Source organism: Capra hircus, chromosome 19 (assembly GCF_001704415.2).
Source record: "Capra hircus breed San Clemente chromosome 19, ASM170441v1, whole genome shotgun sequence".
Classification (NCBI taxonomy): Eukaryota; Metazoa; Chordata; class Mammalia; order Artiodactyla; family Bovidae; genus Capra; species Capra hircus.
Genome location: NC_030826.1, coordinates 50,939,362 through 50,954,721, shown reverse-complemented (window position 1 = coordinate 50,954,721; position 15,360 = coordinate 50,939,362). Strand labels below are relative to the sequence as shown.

General features: G+C 60.5%; 2 protein-coding genes across 9 annotated transcripts in view; one reads left to right on the top strand and one right to left on the bottom strand.

Annotated features, from left to right (window-relative positions):
• The window catches only part of BAIAP2 (BAI1 associated protein 2), a 64,042-nt gene extending 51,860 nt beyond the window's left edge, over positions 1 to 12,182 (top strand). The window contains exons 10-15 of one of the 5 annotated variants that reach the window (XM_018063628.1): positions 6 to 207; positions 1,156 to 1,224; positions 1,575 to 1,737; positions 3,524 to 3,558; positions 6,027 to 6,074; positions 11,414 to 12,182. In XM_018063628.1, the coding sequence (XP_017919117.1) occupies positions 6 to 207; positions 1,156 to 1,224; positions 1,575 to 1,737; positions 3,524 to 3,558; positions 6,027 to 6,054 (497 nt within the window). In that variant the 3' untranslated portion in view covers positions 6,055 to 6,074; positions 11,414 to 12,182. Of the gene's footprint in view, positions 1 to 5; positions 208 to 1,155; positions 1,225 to 1,574; positions 1,738 to 3,523; positions 3,559 to 4,198; positions 5,677 to 6,026; positions 6,075 to 7,705; positions 8,348 to 11,413 lie in introns of those variants that run through there. The other 4 variants (XM_018063630.1, XM_018063629.1, XM_018063625.1 and 1 more) reach the window with 4 other exon arrangements.
• The window catches only part of AATK (apoptosis associated tyrosine kinase), a 39,872-nt gene continuing 37,396 nt past the window's right edge, over positions 12,885 to 15,360 (bottom strand). For 3 of the 4 annotated variants that reach the window (XM_018063621.1, XM_018063622.1, XM_018063624.1), the window contains exons 12-14: positions 15,168 to 15,315; positions 14,825 to 15,010; positions 12,885 to 13,356 (exon numbers count right to left, since the gene is read on the bottom strand). In XM_018063621.1, coding sequence (XP_017919110.1) covers positions 13,088 to 13,356; positions 14,825 to 15,010; positions 15,168 to 15,315 — 603 coding nt within the window. In that variant the 3' untranslated portion in view covers positions 12,885 to 13,087. Of the gene's footprint in view, positions 13,975 to 14,824; positions 15,011 to 15,167; positions 15,316 to 15,360 lie in introns of all 4 variants that reach the window. The other variant, XM_018063623.1, reaches the window with a different exon arrangement.

Sequence of the window (15,360 nt, the reverse complement as noted above, 5' to 3'; positions counted from 1 at the left end):
GGCAGCTGAGAACAAGACCCTGCCACGCTCGAGCTCCATGGCCGCTGGCCTGGAGCGCAACGGCCGCATGCGGGTCAAGGCCATTTTCTCCCACGCGGCCGGGGACAACAGCACCCTGCTGAGCTTCAAGGAGGGCGACCTCATCACCCTGCTGGTGCCCGAGGCCCGAGATGGCTGGCACTACGGCGAGAGCGAGAAGACCAAGATGTGAGTCTGGCGGGGGCGTCAGCCTCCTGACCCGGGTGCCTGCGTCCTGGCTCTGGGTCCTCCTTCAGACTGACTATCCAGGTCCCACAGGTCCATTAGGAGGGACAGACGTGGCCGCAGGCCCCCACCAGCCCTCACTTCTATGTCCCTTGACTCAGCCCGGCACCCCACGTGTGCGCATGGCCTCCCAGTCAGAAGCCAGCCTTCCACCGCAGAGCCTTTCTGTGCACATGAGCCACCCTTGTGAGGGTTCTAGAAGTGGCCTTGAGTCACGGGCCACACCTTCACAGCTCAGTTTGACACCTGTTGCCAAGAGGCTATGCCAACGCCTGGCTCTTGCTCAGCCAGAAGATGCCCAGGTCAGGGGCTGTCCCTTCCGACTGCTCCCACCACCCACCACCATCGTGCGTGTGTCTTTTGGTGGGCTGAGAGACCCCTGCCCGGGGCAGAATCAGCCTGCCTCCACCAGGAAGGGAGAGGCTGGGCTGAGCTTGGCTCTGGCCTCCTGGCAAGCGCCACCCTGGGTTGGCAGCTCTGATTGCCAAGGGGCACCCTCCCCATGGGGGCTCCAGGCAGCCTCTCCTGTTGGGGCTGTGGCTTTGCAGCCATGTGGAGCTGAGCCAGGAATTCCATCCTACTTGTTGAAGAGGTTAGAGCCCTGCTCGGTCCTGGCACCTTTGCTCACCCACAGCCCCACTCCCGTCCAGGGCAGGGTGGCTCAGAGCTGGATGGATGCCCCAGTGGGGTCTCCTGGTCTCCCTGGAGTGTGTGCAGGGGTGTGAAGGCCAAATCCAAAGCTCCAGAGCACCAGGCCTTTTGGTGGAGGCACCCTGAACCCGCCTACCTACAGCCCCTGCTGTGCCCCCTCCTCAGATGCGTGCAGCTGGGCGGGAGAACGGGTGGGACCTGGGGCCAGCTGATGCACTCTGACGGGGCCTCCTGTTCCAGGCGGGGCTGGTTTCCCTTCTCCTACACCCGAGTCCTAGACAGCGACGGCGGGGACAGGTTGCACATGAGGTGAGCATGCTGATGGGGCAGGTGGCCTGTAGCTCGGGGCAGGGGCTGCACGTTTGAGACCCTTGGGTCCAGGGGTGTGGAGGTGCTGTGAGGGGTGGAGGTGTCTGAGAGCTGTGTGGGGTGGGGTGGGGCGGGGGCTCACCCGAGACAGTTGCAAGGGTGAACTGGGCTCCCCCTACCACCCTGGCATGCCTCACACTCTGCTCTTAAGAGGGGGCGGGGCGGGGGCTGGGGGAGGCCCAGGCCCACCCAGGCAGCATCACTGCTGCCTTCCATTCCGCCCTCCTGTGGGGCCAAGGGAAGCAGGGGGCCCAGGTGGGCCCGGATGACCGCCCTGCCCACCCCCGCAGCCTGCAGCAGGGCAAGAGCAGCAGCACGGGTAATCTCCTGGACAAGGAGGACCTGGCCCTCCCGCCCCCCGACTACGGGACGTCCTCCCGGGCCTTCCCCACCCAGACAGCCGGCGCCTTCAAGCAGAGGCCCTATAGCGTGGCCGTGCCCGCGTTCTCGCAGGTGAGTGCGGGGCGGTGGCGGGGTCTGTAGGTGGGCGGGTACAGGGTGCCTCCACCAAAAGGCCTGGTGCTCTGGAGCTTTGGATTTGGCCTTCACACCCCTGTAGTGATCTGCTCAGGGGTCACAGCCCAGCGTCCTCTGTAGTCTCAGGGCTCCAGAGAAGCATGGTAACCCCTCTGTCTGCCCTCCCCCCAGCCTGGGGATCACTCTGGACGCCACCTCTTGGGAGGAGAAGCCCCTTCCCTGAGACCCAGGAAGCTCCTGCAGTCGTGGCTGAGTGCCCTGTCTCTGCCTGAGATGTGACCAGAACCTTCTAGTTAGCATGCGTCTGGGCTCTTAGGAGGCAGGACCAGGCATGTGTGGTCAGCCTACCTGGAACCAGGGAGCCAGAGGGGGAAGATCAAGGCCTTGATACCCTGCGGGTCCTCTAGTGCAGGGTGGTCTTCAGGTCAAGGTGGGCCCATGATGTGAGTGTGGACGGTCCCCACAGCTCTGCTGGGGAGCTCATGGGCTGGAGAGGGCCCAGACTTCTAGGACGTTTGCTGTGGTGGCATGGTGGGCAGGGGCCAGCAACTTTGTTCCATGCTGGTCTCCAGGTCGGGGCCTCACTCCACCTGGGGGCCAGGGGACCCAGGTCGGGGGAGAGGAATCAAAGAGAACTCGTATTTCTCTGGAATTTGGGCAGACAGAGAGTTGAGCCAACAACGGGGGTGGGGGTGCTCCCGGGGGCCTCCCATGTTGACAGTGTGCCATCAGAAGTGGGCAAGGCAGGGAAGGGCTCTGGGTACGTGGTGGCCGACTCGCCCTGTCCGGATGTCCGTGGCTGGTGGCTGTCATGAGCGGCCTCACCCACCCCTCCCTGCCACGAGGAGGGCTCAGCTGGTGCGCACCGTATGAGGTGTCCAGGGTGTCTTTAGGGAACTGATGATTTAGGCACAGTGAGCACGTGATTTGAGACAACTTAGGTGGTGAGTGGGGTGAGGTGGGTGGTGTGGCTGGGCCTTTGGATGGAACATTTTGGAGATAGTGAGGCTGGGTCAGGGCAAACAGCAGGGAGGGCGAGGCGGATCCAGCCTTGGGGGAGCTGTGGCACCTCAGGGGTCACGGGGCCCACCTGCTGAGCTGTGAGACACCCCAGTCCCTCTCCAGCCCTACCCAGGCCGCATGGCACAGCTGGCCAGGCCTGGAGGGGTCTGACCACTGCTTGCTGCTCTTGCATTCCAGTCTTTGGACTTGGTTTTGAAGCTGAGAGAGTGGAGGAAGGTGTCCCCAGTACCCCTCAGTGGCTTTGGGGCAGCAGCTTCTTTGGGGCCAGGCAGCTACAGTGGGAATGTTGGGGCTCAGGGGGACGCTTGGCCCAGGGTCCAGCACAGGCTTTCATGAGACAGGCTGCCCTCCCTGCATCAGCTTCTGCCAGCCCAGCTTCCCCACCCAGATCCCACCCTCCACTCTCCACCCTCCACGGTTTCAGGCTCTGGGTTCTCTAGGAAGCCCTCACATGCCAGGATTTTCATCACATGACCCTCACGGCTAAGGGCCACAGGGAACATGTGCGGAAGGAGGTCATCAGGTGACCTGTCTTGTGTGAGCTCTCCATTGGCCACTGGCCAGATAAGGAAGCATCCTTGTGAATCGGGGAGGGCCCTGCTGGGGGTGGGAGGGGCTCTTCGTGTCCTCAGCCGCAGGCAGCATCACACACCCTGGGGTCAGGAGGGACCCCTGTCCTGCAGGCCCCGCCTCAGCCCCTAGCTCCCCAGCCTGACGCTTTCTGTCTTTTCCTCACCAGGGTCTGGATGATTATGGGGCACGGGCCGTGAGCAGGTAAGAGATTTTCAGACTCGTCTTCGGGAGCTGTGGGCGGTGGGGAGCCGTCCCACCGGAAGCTGGAGTCGGGTGGTCCCTCTCCCAGGCCTGCTTGGTTGGAGCCTGGCTGGAGACCTCAGTGTCTCCACTCTGAGACAGTGAGCGGGGCCTGGGGTGCCTGGTCTCTGACCCTCACCCTGTTGTGCCCTCCCCAGTCCGCTCTGTAGGGCAGGGCCCTCAGTGCAGGATGCCCTGACCCCTGGCAGCAGCTGGGGATCCCCAGATATCGCCTCATGGGGAAAGAGGCCCCTGCCGGAGCTGCCTTCATGCTCCCCTTGTGGGTGAGTGGGAGTCAGGACTGGCCCTGTGCCCAGGCTGGAGCCAGGGACCCACTGCAGCCCCTCTCTGGTCTCTCCTCTCCTGGGGAGGCCCCTGGGCTGCCCACCACCGCCGCGTGACCTCTTGGCCTGGTTGCTTCGCGGCCCGGCTCTTTCCTGGCGTCCAGGCATCTCTTCTTGGCCAGGAGTGGGGCTCCTCTGTCCGTGCCCCGAGCTGGGCTGCGCCCTAGCCCTGGGGTCTCCTGCCCCACTCCCTAGGGCCAGGCGGCCGGCCGCGGGGAGGCGTGCGGCCCGGCAGCGTCCTGTGCTTTGTTTCACAGCGGCAGCGGCACGCTGGTGTCCACAGTGTGAGGACGCTGACCGGGCAGCTGCTCAGAAGAGCTCCCGCCGCCCCCCCGCCCCCCGGGCTGTCTGGTCTCCATCGGTCTCCTCCTCCGCTCTCGTCGGTGTCTTCCTGGGTCGTTTTTCTTTCCCACTTGCCCCCTCCCCGCCTTTCGGTTGGTGACCCCAGACTCTGATCCCCCAGGGTCCATGGTGCTGCCCCATATCCGCTCCCTGTGTTTACACACCCGCCCCCGCGCGTCCCGCCAGGCGGGGCGTCCTCGCCACAGTCCCCCTTCCACCGCCGTGCTCATGACGCGCTGTCCCTCTTTGAAGGCTCACCATGAGCCAGGTCTAAAGTTTGAAGAAAAAGAAAAATTTTAAAAAGCCAAAAAAAAAACAACAAAAAGATGAAAAACAGGAAAAGGACTTTTTCTTTTTTTCCTGAAAAACAAAAACAGACATGCATGGACTCCGGTGTACGCACTGTTATCTCGCACCCGACCCCCGCGCACACTGGCACCTGTGTCGGGAGAGGGGGTGCTGTGGGCTCCGAGAGGCTCTGGACCCTGGGGCGCTCTGCCAGGCTGCACCCAGAGAGGGGCTGGGGCCGAGCCGGGGGAGCCTCCTGAGGAAGCTGGCCGCTCCTGTGAGGGAGGCCCCGGCCCCGCACGCCTGCCTGCCAGGCCGGGCCCCTGACGGCTCCCTGGTCCCGACACCACTGAACGATGGGCAGACCAGAGCGCGGTGCCAGCCTTGGGCACCACGGCCGCGACCGCACAGCGCGCTGGCAGGGAGGGGGCCCGGCCGCACTCGGACATTCCAAAGACCTCCAGAGACCACCCCCGCCCCCACGTGTTCTGGAAATCGTTTCTCTTAACCAGCCTGTGACGGAGCAAGGGCGGCTCTGGGCACCCCGCCGCATCCTCCCTAAACGCTCTCGTCTCTTTGTGTGTCTCGGTGGCTTCAGAAGCAGACACGCTGGACTGAGTGGCTACTGGTTTTGCCTCTTCACGCCTTGAATCTGGGAAGTGAGCGAGGGCGCAGCTGCTCTGCCCTTCCCACCGCGGGAGCCCCCGTGAAGCTGTGGACGCTCCTTTTTCTGATGTGGTTTAGCCAAACCCTCCTGCCCCCTCCCGTGGACTAGGACGTGCCTGGTAGCGTGTGTGAGAGAAGCAGCTCAAGACGCAGACAGACCCTGTTTTATAATTTAAGGAGAAAACAAAGCCAGAACATGGACCTTTGTAAAAAAAAAAAAAAGGAACCTTCTATGTTGGTGTTCTAATTTTGCTAAAAGATCTCAAATCCAGGGGATTCCATGCTCAATGGATGAATGTAGACACAAAACCGCAAAACTTGTATGAAGATGTAAAGTGCTGAAAATATTTTTCCTGTTTCCTTTCCCTTTTTTTTTTTTAATCTGAATTGTGCCCTGTACTGCAGTTGTTTGAATAAAAGTTTTATTTATTGCATCTAATTGAGTGTGGCGCCTCCTTCCAGCCCCGCTGCGTGCTTCTGGGCCTCGTGCAAGCCTGGCCACCTTGCCGACAGAATAGCCAAGGTGCAGATAGTGTTGGCCCACGTGGCTCTCCCTGGGCACAGATGGGGAGGCCCCCGCTCTGGTGAGAGCTGCGTGGGCCTGACCCCGGGTCACCCTCCCAGGGCTGGACAACCAGCTCCACCCTGCGTTCGGTGGTTCTGGCTCCAGGCAGCATGCCTAACTGCCAGGAGCCCCCATCCTCCATCCAGCTTGCGTCTCCTCGGGATCCTCAGCCCTCACTCCCCGCCGCTCTACCCGCACCAACCAACCCTTGTGTTTCCTTGCAGTGCCGATGTGGAAGTGGCCAGATTTTGAGCGGCCCCTGACTAGAGTTAGTAAGTTGCCCTGGTTTTCTTGTGCTGGCCAGCCTATGTTCCCAGCAGCTCCGGAGACCCTCTGACCTGGGCCAGAGCGGGGTCCGGGGTCTGCTGAGCCTGCCTCTGCTCTCAGCTCCGGCCTTCGCTTCCCTTGGACCTGTCCTTGGGCTCTTGGGTTTCCTCTCTCTGGAAGCTGGCGGGTCTGGCCTGCCCCTCTGTCTGGGTTCCCTGTGCCTCTGCTGGGTGCTTTGGCCACAATCGGGGTGGAGCCTGGTGATCAGCTGCCAGGCTGGCTTTGGGCTCCTTGGGCTGAGTGCCCTTCAGACCAGTCTCTGGGCATGGATCTGAACCTGGCCTGGCTGGCTCCTGGGCTGGTGAGTATCAAAGCCCCTTGAGGGCTAGGGAGACCAGGACGGGTCTGGGGACTGCCATGGCTGTGGAGAGAGCCACAGGCATGTGGGGGGCGCAGGCACACGCCTCTGCCCGGCAGGCGGTGGCCCTGCTGCCCGTTGTGCCCACGCTCACCTCCCCTCTGCCCCAAAGTGCCTGAGGGGCTATGTCAGGCTTTCCAGCTTCAGCCCCAGTGGCCGCCTCCAGCTCCCACCTGGTGATGGTCTTTTCCCTGGCGCCTCTGGAAAGCAAGCACTGGCAGCCGGGTGGGGAGAACCCACCGCTCTGGGTGCCTGTGCCTGGGTCAGAGCAGCGCTGCTCTCCCCATCCCACCCCAGCCCCGCTCCCTGGGAAGACTGCCGTGTGAAGCTGACACATGGCCCTTTACCAAGATCGTGGTCCCTTCACCCCCTTGAGAGTCACTGTGATGCTGACCTCCCTATGGGCATCTGGGCCGCTCCAGCAGGGCCTGGACCCTCCCTCTTTGCTACCTTTGTTGGGTTTTGTTTTGGGTTTGGTTTTGGCCACACTGCGTGGCTTGTGAAATCTTGGTTCCCCAACCAGAGATCAAACCCAGGCCGCTGGCAGTGGAAGTGCAGAGTCCTAACTACTGAACCACCAGGGTTATAAGTTGTTTGGTGTTTACTGATGTTGCTGCCCTTCTCTTGAGCTGCAGTGTGATTCCTGGATTCCTGCAGTGTGATTCTCTGGAGACAAGTGCTCCTCAGATTGTGGTGTGGGGGGAAATGAGTTTGACGCTGGCTTAGCATGAATGACCTGGGCTATCCTTCTCCTCTGCCTCTGTCTCTCCCTTTACGAGATGCTCTGAGACACCTGCATCTCCTGCCCCCAGCCGAGCAACCCCCACCTCTGCTGCCCCTGTGGTCCCTCTGAGTTATCAGGGCCCAGTGGGTCTCATCCCCTGGAGGTACTGGAAGGGGATGAAGGCCCAGGGAGGCTGGCGTGGCCCCTGCCTGGAACAGAGCCCCAGGGGCACAGTGGGCTGGGGAGCACACAGCACGCTGGCCGCGGCCTGTCCTCGGACGGTTCTCCCGGGGCAGGGGTGTCACAAGGCGCCTCTGGTTGGTTGCGGGACCTTGCTCAGCTTTGCCCAAGCTTACAGCTCTGGGGAAGAGACCAAATCAAGTCCAGAAGGGCCGACGTTCTGAAGTGTGGAAGACACGTTGTAAGAGGAAAAGGTCTGGGCGCAAGTTGAAATATGTGCTGTAACTGCCCTCCGTGCCTTCTCTGCTCTGGAGTCGTTCCAGGATACAAGCCGCACTTCGCGCTGCCCAGGTGTTCTCAGAACCACCCCCTTTCTCATTCAAGAAGTGGATTCAGAAGATAACTGAAGGTGACTCCCCCAAATCCTCAGTGACGAACGTCTTCGGGAGGCTGGACCCAAACGCTGCTCAGCTGCAAGGGTCCCACCCTGTCAGGCCAGGGGGTCTGCAGAGGACTGGGAAGAGGGGACAAAAGGGTAGGGGGCCTGGCTCACCCCTGCCTTCACTACACCCAGGACTTCAGGCCTGCCCCCATCCAAGACGACAGATGGATTCTGTGGAAAAGCTGCCGCTGTCCCTATGTCTCTGCTCAGGGGGACAGAGCCCAGCCCCTGGTCCTCTGCCAGAGTGCCTCGTGGCCCTCCTTGGGAGAGGAGCCCCAGCACCCTGACAGCTCTGACCCTCGCGCACACCGATGTCTCCCATTTGGGTTAAGAAGCGCTTGTTCTGTGTCTGGGTGGTCCACTGTTGACTGGCCCCGGCATCCGCCCCCGGCCGTGACAGATGTTTGCAGGACAGGAGGATCGACAGTGGCTTCAGTCCAAATCTTGTCCTGTTTTGTCATCCTAGCGTTGACCCCAGCCACCCACCCTGGGTCACTAAAGTGTCCTCCTCGGAGTGGCTTATAAGCTTGTTCTTTCACAGAATGTTCCAAAAGGTAGTGGGCACCCATGGGGGCCTCGCCCTTTCCCCTGGTGCTAAAGGGTAAGGGTGTCCCACCCCAGAGTCTCTGGCCAGGGCTTGCAGGAGAGAGTTGCCCCAGAGGCCTGGAGCAATTGCAGCCGCCGCCTGCTTCCTCTGACCCTGCAGGGTGTACACAGCACACGCTTCCATGGCCACACTGTTTTGGGGGAGGAAACACAGACAGTGTGACTGAGAGCTGGGCATCCCCTTGGGGAAGATCTTCCTGGTGCAGGTGACAGTGTGGATTTGCCACCAGTCCTTCCGGTTTTTAAATTGAGGTGTAGCTGATTTATAGTGCTGTTAATTTCTATCATCCAGCAAAGTGATTCATTTATACATACATGTACATTTTTTATATTATTTTCTGATAGTTTATCATAGGATACTTAATCTGATTGCCTGCACTACTGTAGGACCTTGTTTATCCATTCTATAAATAATAATTTGCATCTGTTAATCCCAAACTCCAGACCCATCCCTCCTCCCCCTTGGCAACCACACCTGTTCTCTGTGAGTCTGTTTCTCTTTTGTAGGTAAGTTCATTTGTATCATTTTTTAGATTCTACATATAAGTGGTATCGTATGATGTCTTTCTGATTTACTTAGTATAATTTCTAGGTCCATTCATGTTGCTGCAAAATAGCATTATTCTGGTCTTTTTATGGCTGAGTAATATTCCACTATGTATATAATCATTTTTGCCTCATTCATCTGTCAGTGGACGCTTAGGTTTTTCTGTGTCTTGGCTATTGTGGATGGTACTGCTGTGAACATAGGGGTGCATTTATCTTCTCGAATTCCCGCTTCCTCAGGATCGATGCCCAGGGGCGGGATTGCTGGGTCACAGGGCAACTCTACATACTGTTTCCCATAGTGTCTGCACCAGTTTCCCACCAACAGTGTAGGAGAGGTCCCTTTTCTCCACACCCACTCTACCATTTGTTTATAGACTTCTTAATGATGGTCGTTCTGATCAGTGTGAGGTTGGTACCTCAGTGTAGTTTTGATTTGCAGTTCTTTAATAATTAGTGATGTTGAGCATCTTTGCTCGTGTCTCTTGGCCATCTGTATGTCTTCTTTGGACAAACGTCTACTTAGGTCTTATGTCCATTTATTGGTTGGGCTGCTTTTTTGTTGTTGAGGTATATGAGCTGCTGGTATATTTTGGAAATTAAGCCCTTGTCAGTCACATCATTTGCAGATGTTTTCTCCCAGGCCGTAGGTTGTCTGTTCATGGTTTCCTTTGTGTAAAAGTTGGTAAGTTTGATTAGGTCCCATTGGTTTGTTTTTGCTATTGTTTCTGTGGCCTTGGGAGACTAAGAAAACATTGGTATGATTTATGTCCGAGAATATTTTGCCTATGTTTTCTCCTAGGAGTTTGATGGTGTCATGTCTTACATTTAAGTCTTTCAACCATTTTGAGTTTGGTTTTTGTATAGGGTGTGAGGGTGCATTCTGACTTCGCTAATTTACACAAGGCTGGTCACCGACCCTTTCTGATGAGACTGCAGGTGTGTCGGGACACACTTGGCCAGCGCCCCCTTCTGCCCCCAACTCTGATCAGCACATGTGCCATCCTCCCTTCTCTGGGTCCCCACTTCTGCTGGGTCCCCAGCTCTGGATGGACAAACCTACCCCACTTCTAGGCCCCCCGGGACTGCCTGCCCTGACCCTGGCTGGGGACAGCCAAGGGCATAGAGCCCTCCTCCAGGACCAGAGTCCCATCAGGGCAGCAGCCCCCATGGCTGCCTTGCACCCTGTCCCAGGGGCCATGACCCTGGTCACAGCAGAACCGCCAGGCGGTCCCTGCCCGAAGCGTATCTGCACAGACCAGAACCAAGGAGACCAGAGAGAGGCCCTGAGAGAGGGAGCCCACGGCCCCACCAGCTGGGTGCAAATGCGCCAAGGCAGGGGTGGAACCGAGGCCGACGTGGGTGCTGCCAGCTGTCGGGCAGTGTCTTGGAGACACGGAAGCCATGCTTTGCTGCATCAGCCTCTTCTCCCTAGTTGACCTTTAAACAGCTAAGTCCAGTGTGCCTCAGTGTTTCAGAAAGTGCCGGGTCCTCAGCCACACACGAGGGTGCCCCTCCTCGTGCTCTTCCTGGGCACCTGGATGGAGTGCCTGCCCAGCTCCCACGGACACCCGGCCGCGCCGAAGGCCACCCCCACCCCAGGTAACGGCTCCGCTTGTGCTGAGCCCTCCGTGTCCTCCGTGCCCTCCGTGCTGTCGCCCCAGGGCTGCCTGATATCCTGTGTTGTCCCCGCCCGGGCGGGGTCCTCCGAGCCCACTGGGAGCCCGAGGAGGACAGGCCTCCATGAGCTCGAGGCCGGACGCCGGCCCCACCCTGCACTCCTCTCGTTGTCTCAGCCCCTTGTCTGGTGCATCTGTCTGTCCGTCAGCCGCCGTCTCGGCACCCAGGGGTGGAACGGCTCCTCTCTGAGGAGATGGTCAGCCCCTCTGCAGGGGCTGTGGGCATCCCCCCTGCCAGCCCCTTCGCCACGACCGCCTGCGCCTTGTCTGTCATGTGGGTGTGGGACCGGCCACTCCAAGCCCCCGGGACGCATGGGCCGGGCTTGTGTGCTCTGCTGAGCTATCTGTGTGTTGATGGCCGTGTCCTTGCAGACGGGCTCAGCTGCTGCTCAGGCGGGTGGGGGGGACACTGGGCCTTGGGGGAGTTCTGCACGCTGAGCTCGGATGCAGCTCGTAGGGGGCTGTCTCGGGCCACAAAGAGAGGACTGGGGTGCATGTGGAAGGAGCAGAGGGCCCCCCATGCTGACCCGCCCTGTCCTGGGAGGGCCTATGGTTCGAGGCAGGACAGGTTTGGGAGCAGAGGGTGGTGTGCTGGGGCTCAGCGGGCCGTGCAGGCGGGGCCTCCACCACCCCAGCTCTGAGCTGGGAGGCTGACCTCTGGGCGGGGGTTGGTGCTGTCCACAGCCTAGGGCAGCACGCAGCACCTCTCCTGAAAAACCACTGAAATGGCTCTTCTCTCCTGTCCTCAGGAACCCCTTCGCCAGCGTCCAGCTAAAGCCGACAGTGACCAACGACAGGTCTGCCCCGCTCCTCAGCTGACCACCGCGTCTGCGCCCACTGCCTGTGGGTCCCCTTCCCTGCCCCGCCCTGCAACCTGTTTTGTTACAGTCGGCTTATTCCCTGTTAGAGAATTCCCTCCTTCCAAACCCTCTGCCCCTACCTCAGTCTGGCTTGGGCTGAACCCTGGCTCTCCCCACAGGGTCAGGAGGTGGCACCTGGGCCGTGGTTGAGGAGAATGAGGGGGGCTGGCCCCGGGCCCTGGGGCCAACCTTTCGGATCAGGCATGTCTGTTGTGTGGGCCAGGGAGCCACCAGGGTGCCCAGAACGCCATCCCATCGGCTTGTAGCTGAAGGGGAGCCCCTATCCGGTCAATCATGAGGCCACTCACCTGTGCGTGCCTGCAGGCAGGACACAAGGGTGCGGGGAGGGGCGGGCCTGCTCCTTTGTCTCAGAAGACGGATTTATTAAGGACGCGCACCTCCTGGCAGACTCTTGCCCGGGGCTCTGCTGGGTCTCCGTGTGCCCACCGGCAGTCTGGGGGGCTTCTCCCTGCCCATACCCGAACTCCCACCCAGAAATGGCTGCAGGGGCCCGCCTCTCCGCCCTGGCCCCAAGGAGGGAGATCAGTGCTGTGGCCTGGGTCCCCAAGCTGTGTGCGTCCTGGCCTGGGTGGGCCTCCCCCATTGATGCCCTGGCTGCTTCCCTATTTCAGCTGAAATACAAGATTTTAGAAACTTTTCTGGGTCTGTGGTATTTGATGTTTGAGGCTGAAATACAGCCAAGCTAACCACGTTGGTGACAGCAGTCCTTACGTCAGGAGATGTCCCAGGCAGCGCTCGCTCACCTCCCAGACCCTCCACGGAGGTGCTTAGGAGCCCTGCACCACCTTCAGCCTGCCCACACCTCAGAACACAAAGCCGGGATTGGGGTTGGGGGGCGCTCCGGAGGTCTCTCACCTGGCGGAAGCTGGAGGCGGGCCAGGTGGAGTGAGGCAAGGTCCTAAGACAGATGGTCAAGGTGAGGGTGCACAGGTGCCCCACCTCCTCACACCCCACCTTGCTCCCGGCTCACCACCCCGCCCCCCACCACCCCATGCTGAGGGAAAGGCAGGGGGAAGAGCTTCCCAGAGGGGTCCCCCCGCTCAGCCTTACCTAGGCAGGGCCTGCTTACCAGGCAGGAAGCGAGGGCTGTGGGTGTCAGTGCCCCCGCCCTGCTCTGGGAAGACACCCCCACCCGGGCACACTGGGGGCCCAAGGTAACTGTCTCCCTCACCAAGGTGTGCCAGGGACAGCGGGGTAAAGAGAGTGGCCTCCCTCCTGCACTGACCCAGTGGTCACAAGGGACTACAGGGACTCGCCCCCACCCCAGCACAGCCCAGGCCCCATCCTGCCCAGAGCTTCATCTGCAGACTCCAAAAGAACACACACGCTTAGCATGAAGGCTTTTTCCTTAGCTTTGATTTCTCTTAAAAAACAGACAAAAAAGGAACAAGATCATTGTACCAGCATCCTAAGCCTCAAACTAATAAACAAAAAACCCGAAACAAGTCCCCGCCCACACCCCGAAAGCAACAATAAACTTTACGTCTCTTTGGCAACAATAACTTAAAAGCGTCCCATATCCGTTGGCTCTGACAACAGCGGTTACAAAAATACGCCCTGTGCTGCCCCACCCCTTCCCACTGCCCGACTCCTGCAGCAGGAACCTGTCCCCTGACGCTGACCATGGGTGCACCCACATTGCTTTGGCAGCTGGGTAGGGCTGGGCACTACCTTGCAGAGGGGAGCCATGGGCACCTCCAGACAGGGCTGCAGCGGCAAGACTGCGACCTGAAAGCCCCCATCTTTCAGGCTGCCCACCTCGGCCCCTTCGCAGGGCTCCAGTGGGACCCAGACAGGAGCTGGTCCAGACCCTGTAGGAAGGGAGAGCTTATGGTCTAGCTGACTCAGTGAAAGGGAAACAGCCACCAACTTGGAGCAGGGTCACCTGAGCCAGGTGACCTCTTCTTGCACTGAGCAAACCCTGAACCGGCAGAAGGGGTGAAGCAGGCAGGGAGAGGCCGTCCCAGCGGGCCTGTGCCTGCCCTCTCACCTGCAGCGGGGACACAGCAGCCTGCAGTGCACCATAGGAACCATGGGCAGGGCCAAGCAGTCTGACAGCAGGGTCCAGGGCAGAGGGGGCAGCTGCGGCGGGCAGGGGGAGGGCAGTCGGGCATCCCTAGGGGCTAGCAGCAAACCCAAGTGTCCAGGACAGATCTTGCCCCCAGGGCAGCATGGGGCTGCCGTGCACAGATGCTCCACCGACCAGGGCCAGAGAGGGGCCTCATCCCGCCCTGCTCCTGCAGGGCACGGCAAGGGGGGCACCAAAGCGCTGGAAGCTGCTGCTGCTGACCACGGCCAGGATCAAAGTCCCCACCACTCAGTCCATCCTCGCTGCTGCCAGGGACAGGACCAGCAGAGGCTCCAAGGGGGGCAGGGGCCGCCTGGGGCTCAAGCCTCTTTACAGCTGCCCCCAGCACCTGCTGTAGGACCTGGCAAACACATGAGTGTTTGAGGAAACACTGGGGATTCAGGGACTCCCACCTGGCCTCCATCCCTGGCTTGGGGGCCACTGAACAGCTAAGGCTGCAACAGGCCTGCCAGCCTGCTTGTCTAGGTGGGAGCTAGATAATATATTCTTCCTACTGCATCCCCAAGGACCGGGCCCAACAAAACTCAGCATCAGCCCTCTGAAATTCTCCCGACAGACCCAAAGAGAGCTGGGCTGGCCAGGGTCACACACCCGCCTCCTGGTGAGCTGTGCTTGTTCAGACATCCATTAAGGACACATTGTGTGACAGGCCGGCAGGTCCTTCGCTAGCAGCTGCACCCACAGGTCAAGGGCAGCAGGGGGAAGGGCTGGGTCTGCCTGGGGGATGAGACGACTAGGGGCATACTAGTGGAGCTGAGCTTTCAGGGAAGCCCAGCAGAATGGGGGTGGGAGGCGAGGGCAACTGGGCAGGGATGAGACCACCTGGTCTGAGGCTGACAGGGGTGGAGCGTGGAGGAGGGGGTAAGCTAAGGCCCCTAAGTAGGGCCCCACCTGGGAACCTGAACCACCACCACCGCCACCGTCACCATCTCCCCTGGACAAGAGCCATCAGATATGAGGTGTGCTGGGAGGGAGCGGGCATCTAGCCTAGTCCTGGGAGGGCCCAGTCAGCTCTGTCTGGGGCACTACATCTCCCCAGGGAGGAGAGAACACACACCAAGGTGGCCACAACAAACAGGCCTGACGTGACTTGACCTCTCCGAGCCTCAGTTCCCCCATCTGAAAACTGAGCTTGTCCAGAAAACAAGAAATAATGAGCACAGGGCCTCGGTGCCCAACCAGTGTCTTACCTCCCACGGACCCGGAGTCCGAGTCGGAGACGTGCGTGATGGAAAAGCGGGACGCAGGCGCTGGTGAGACGGTGAAGCGCGAGAAGGGGCTGGGCGCGACGGGCTTGGGAGTCTCGGCGGGGATGCGCGAGGCTGGCTCTTGGGCCGACGTCAGCATGAGGCCATCATTCCACTCGAACTCTCCGTCTGCGAGAAACCTGTAGTCAGCTGTGGATAGGATGGGATGGGGAGACCCCGCCCAGAGCATGCCACGCCCTGACCACGCCCACCAAATGAGCCACAGGCCACATCGCCCCGCCTCCACCGGGGCCCGCCCCTCCGCTTCGCCCCGCCCCTAGCTCACCCTGTTCAGTCCCAGGGGCTTCAGGGGAGGGGTCAGCCCGCCGCGGCCGGCAGGAGGCACTGGGGGAGCCTGGGCTGCCCGCTGGGAACGTCGGGGGTGACTCCTTGGCACCAGGGAAGGGCTCCCCGAGCTCTCGGGTGGGGCTTTCCTGGGGGAATCAAAGCAACACTTGTCGCCCAAGGCTTCCAGTCCC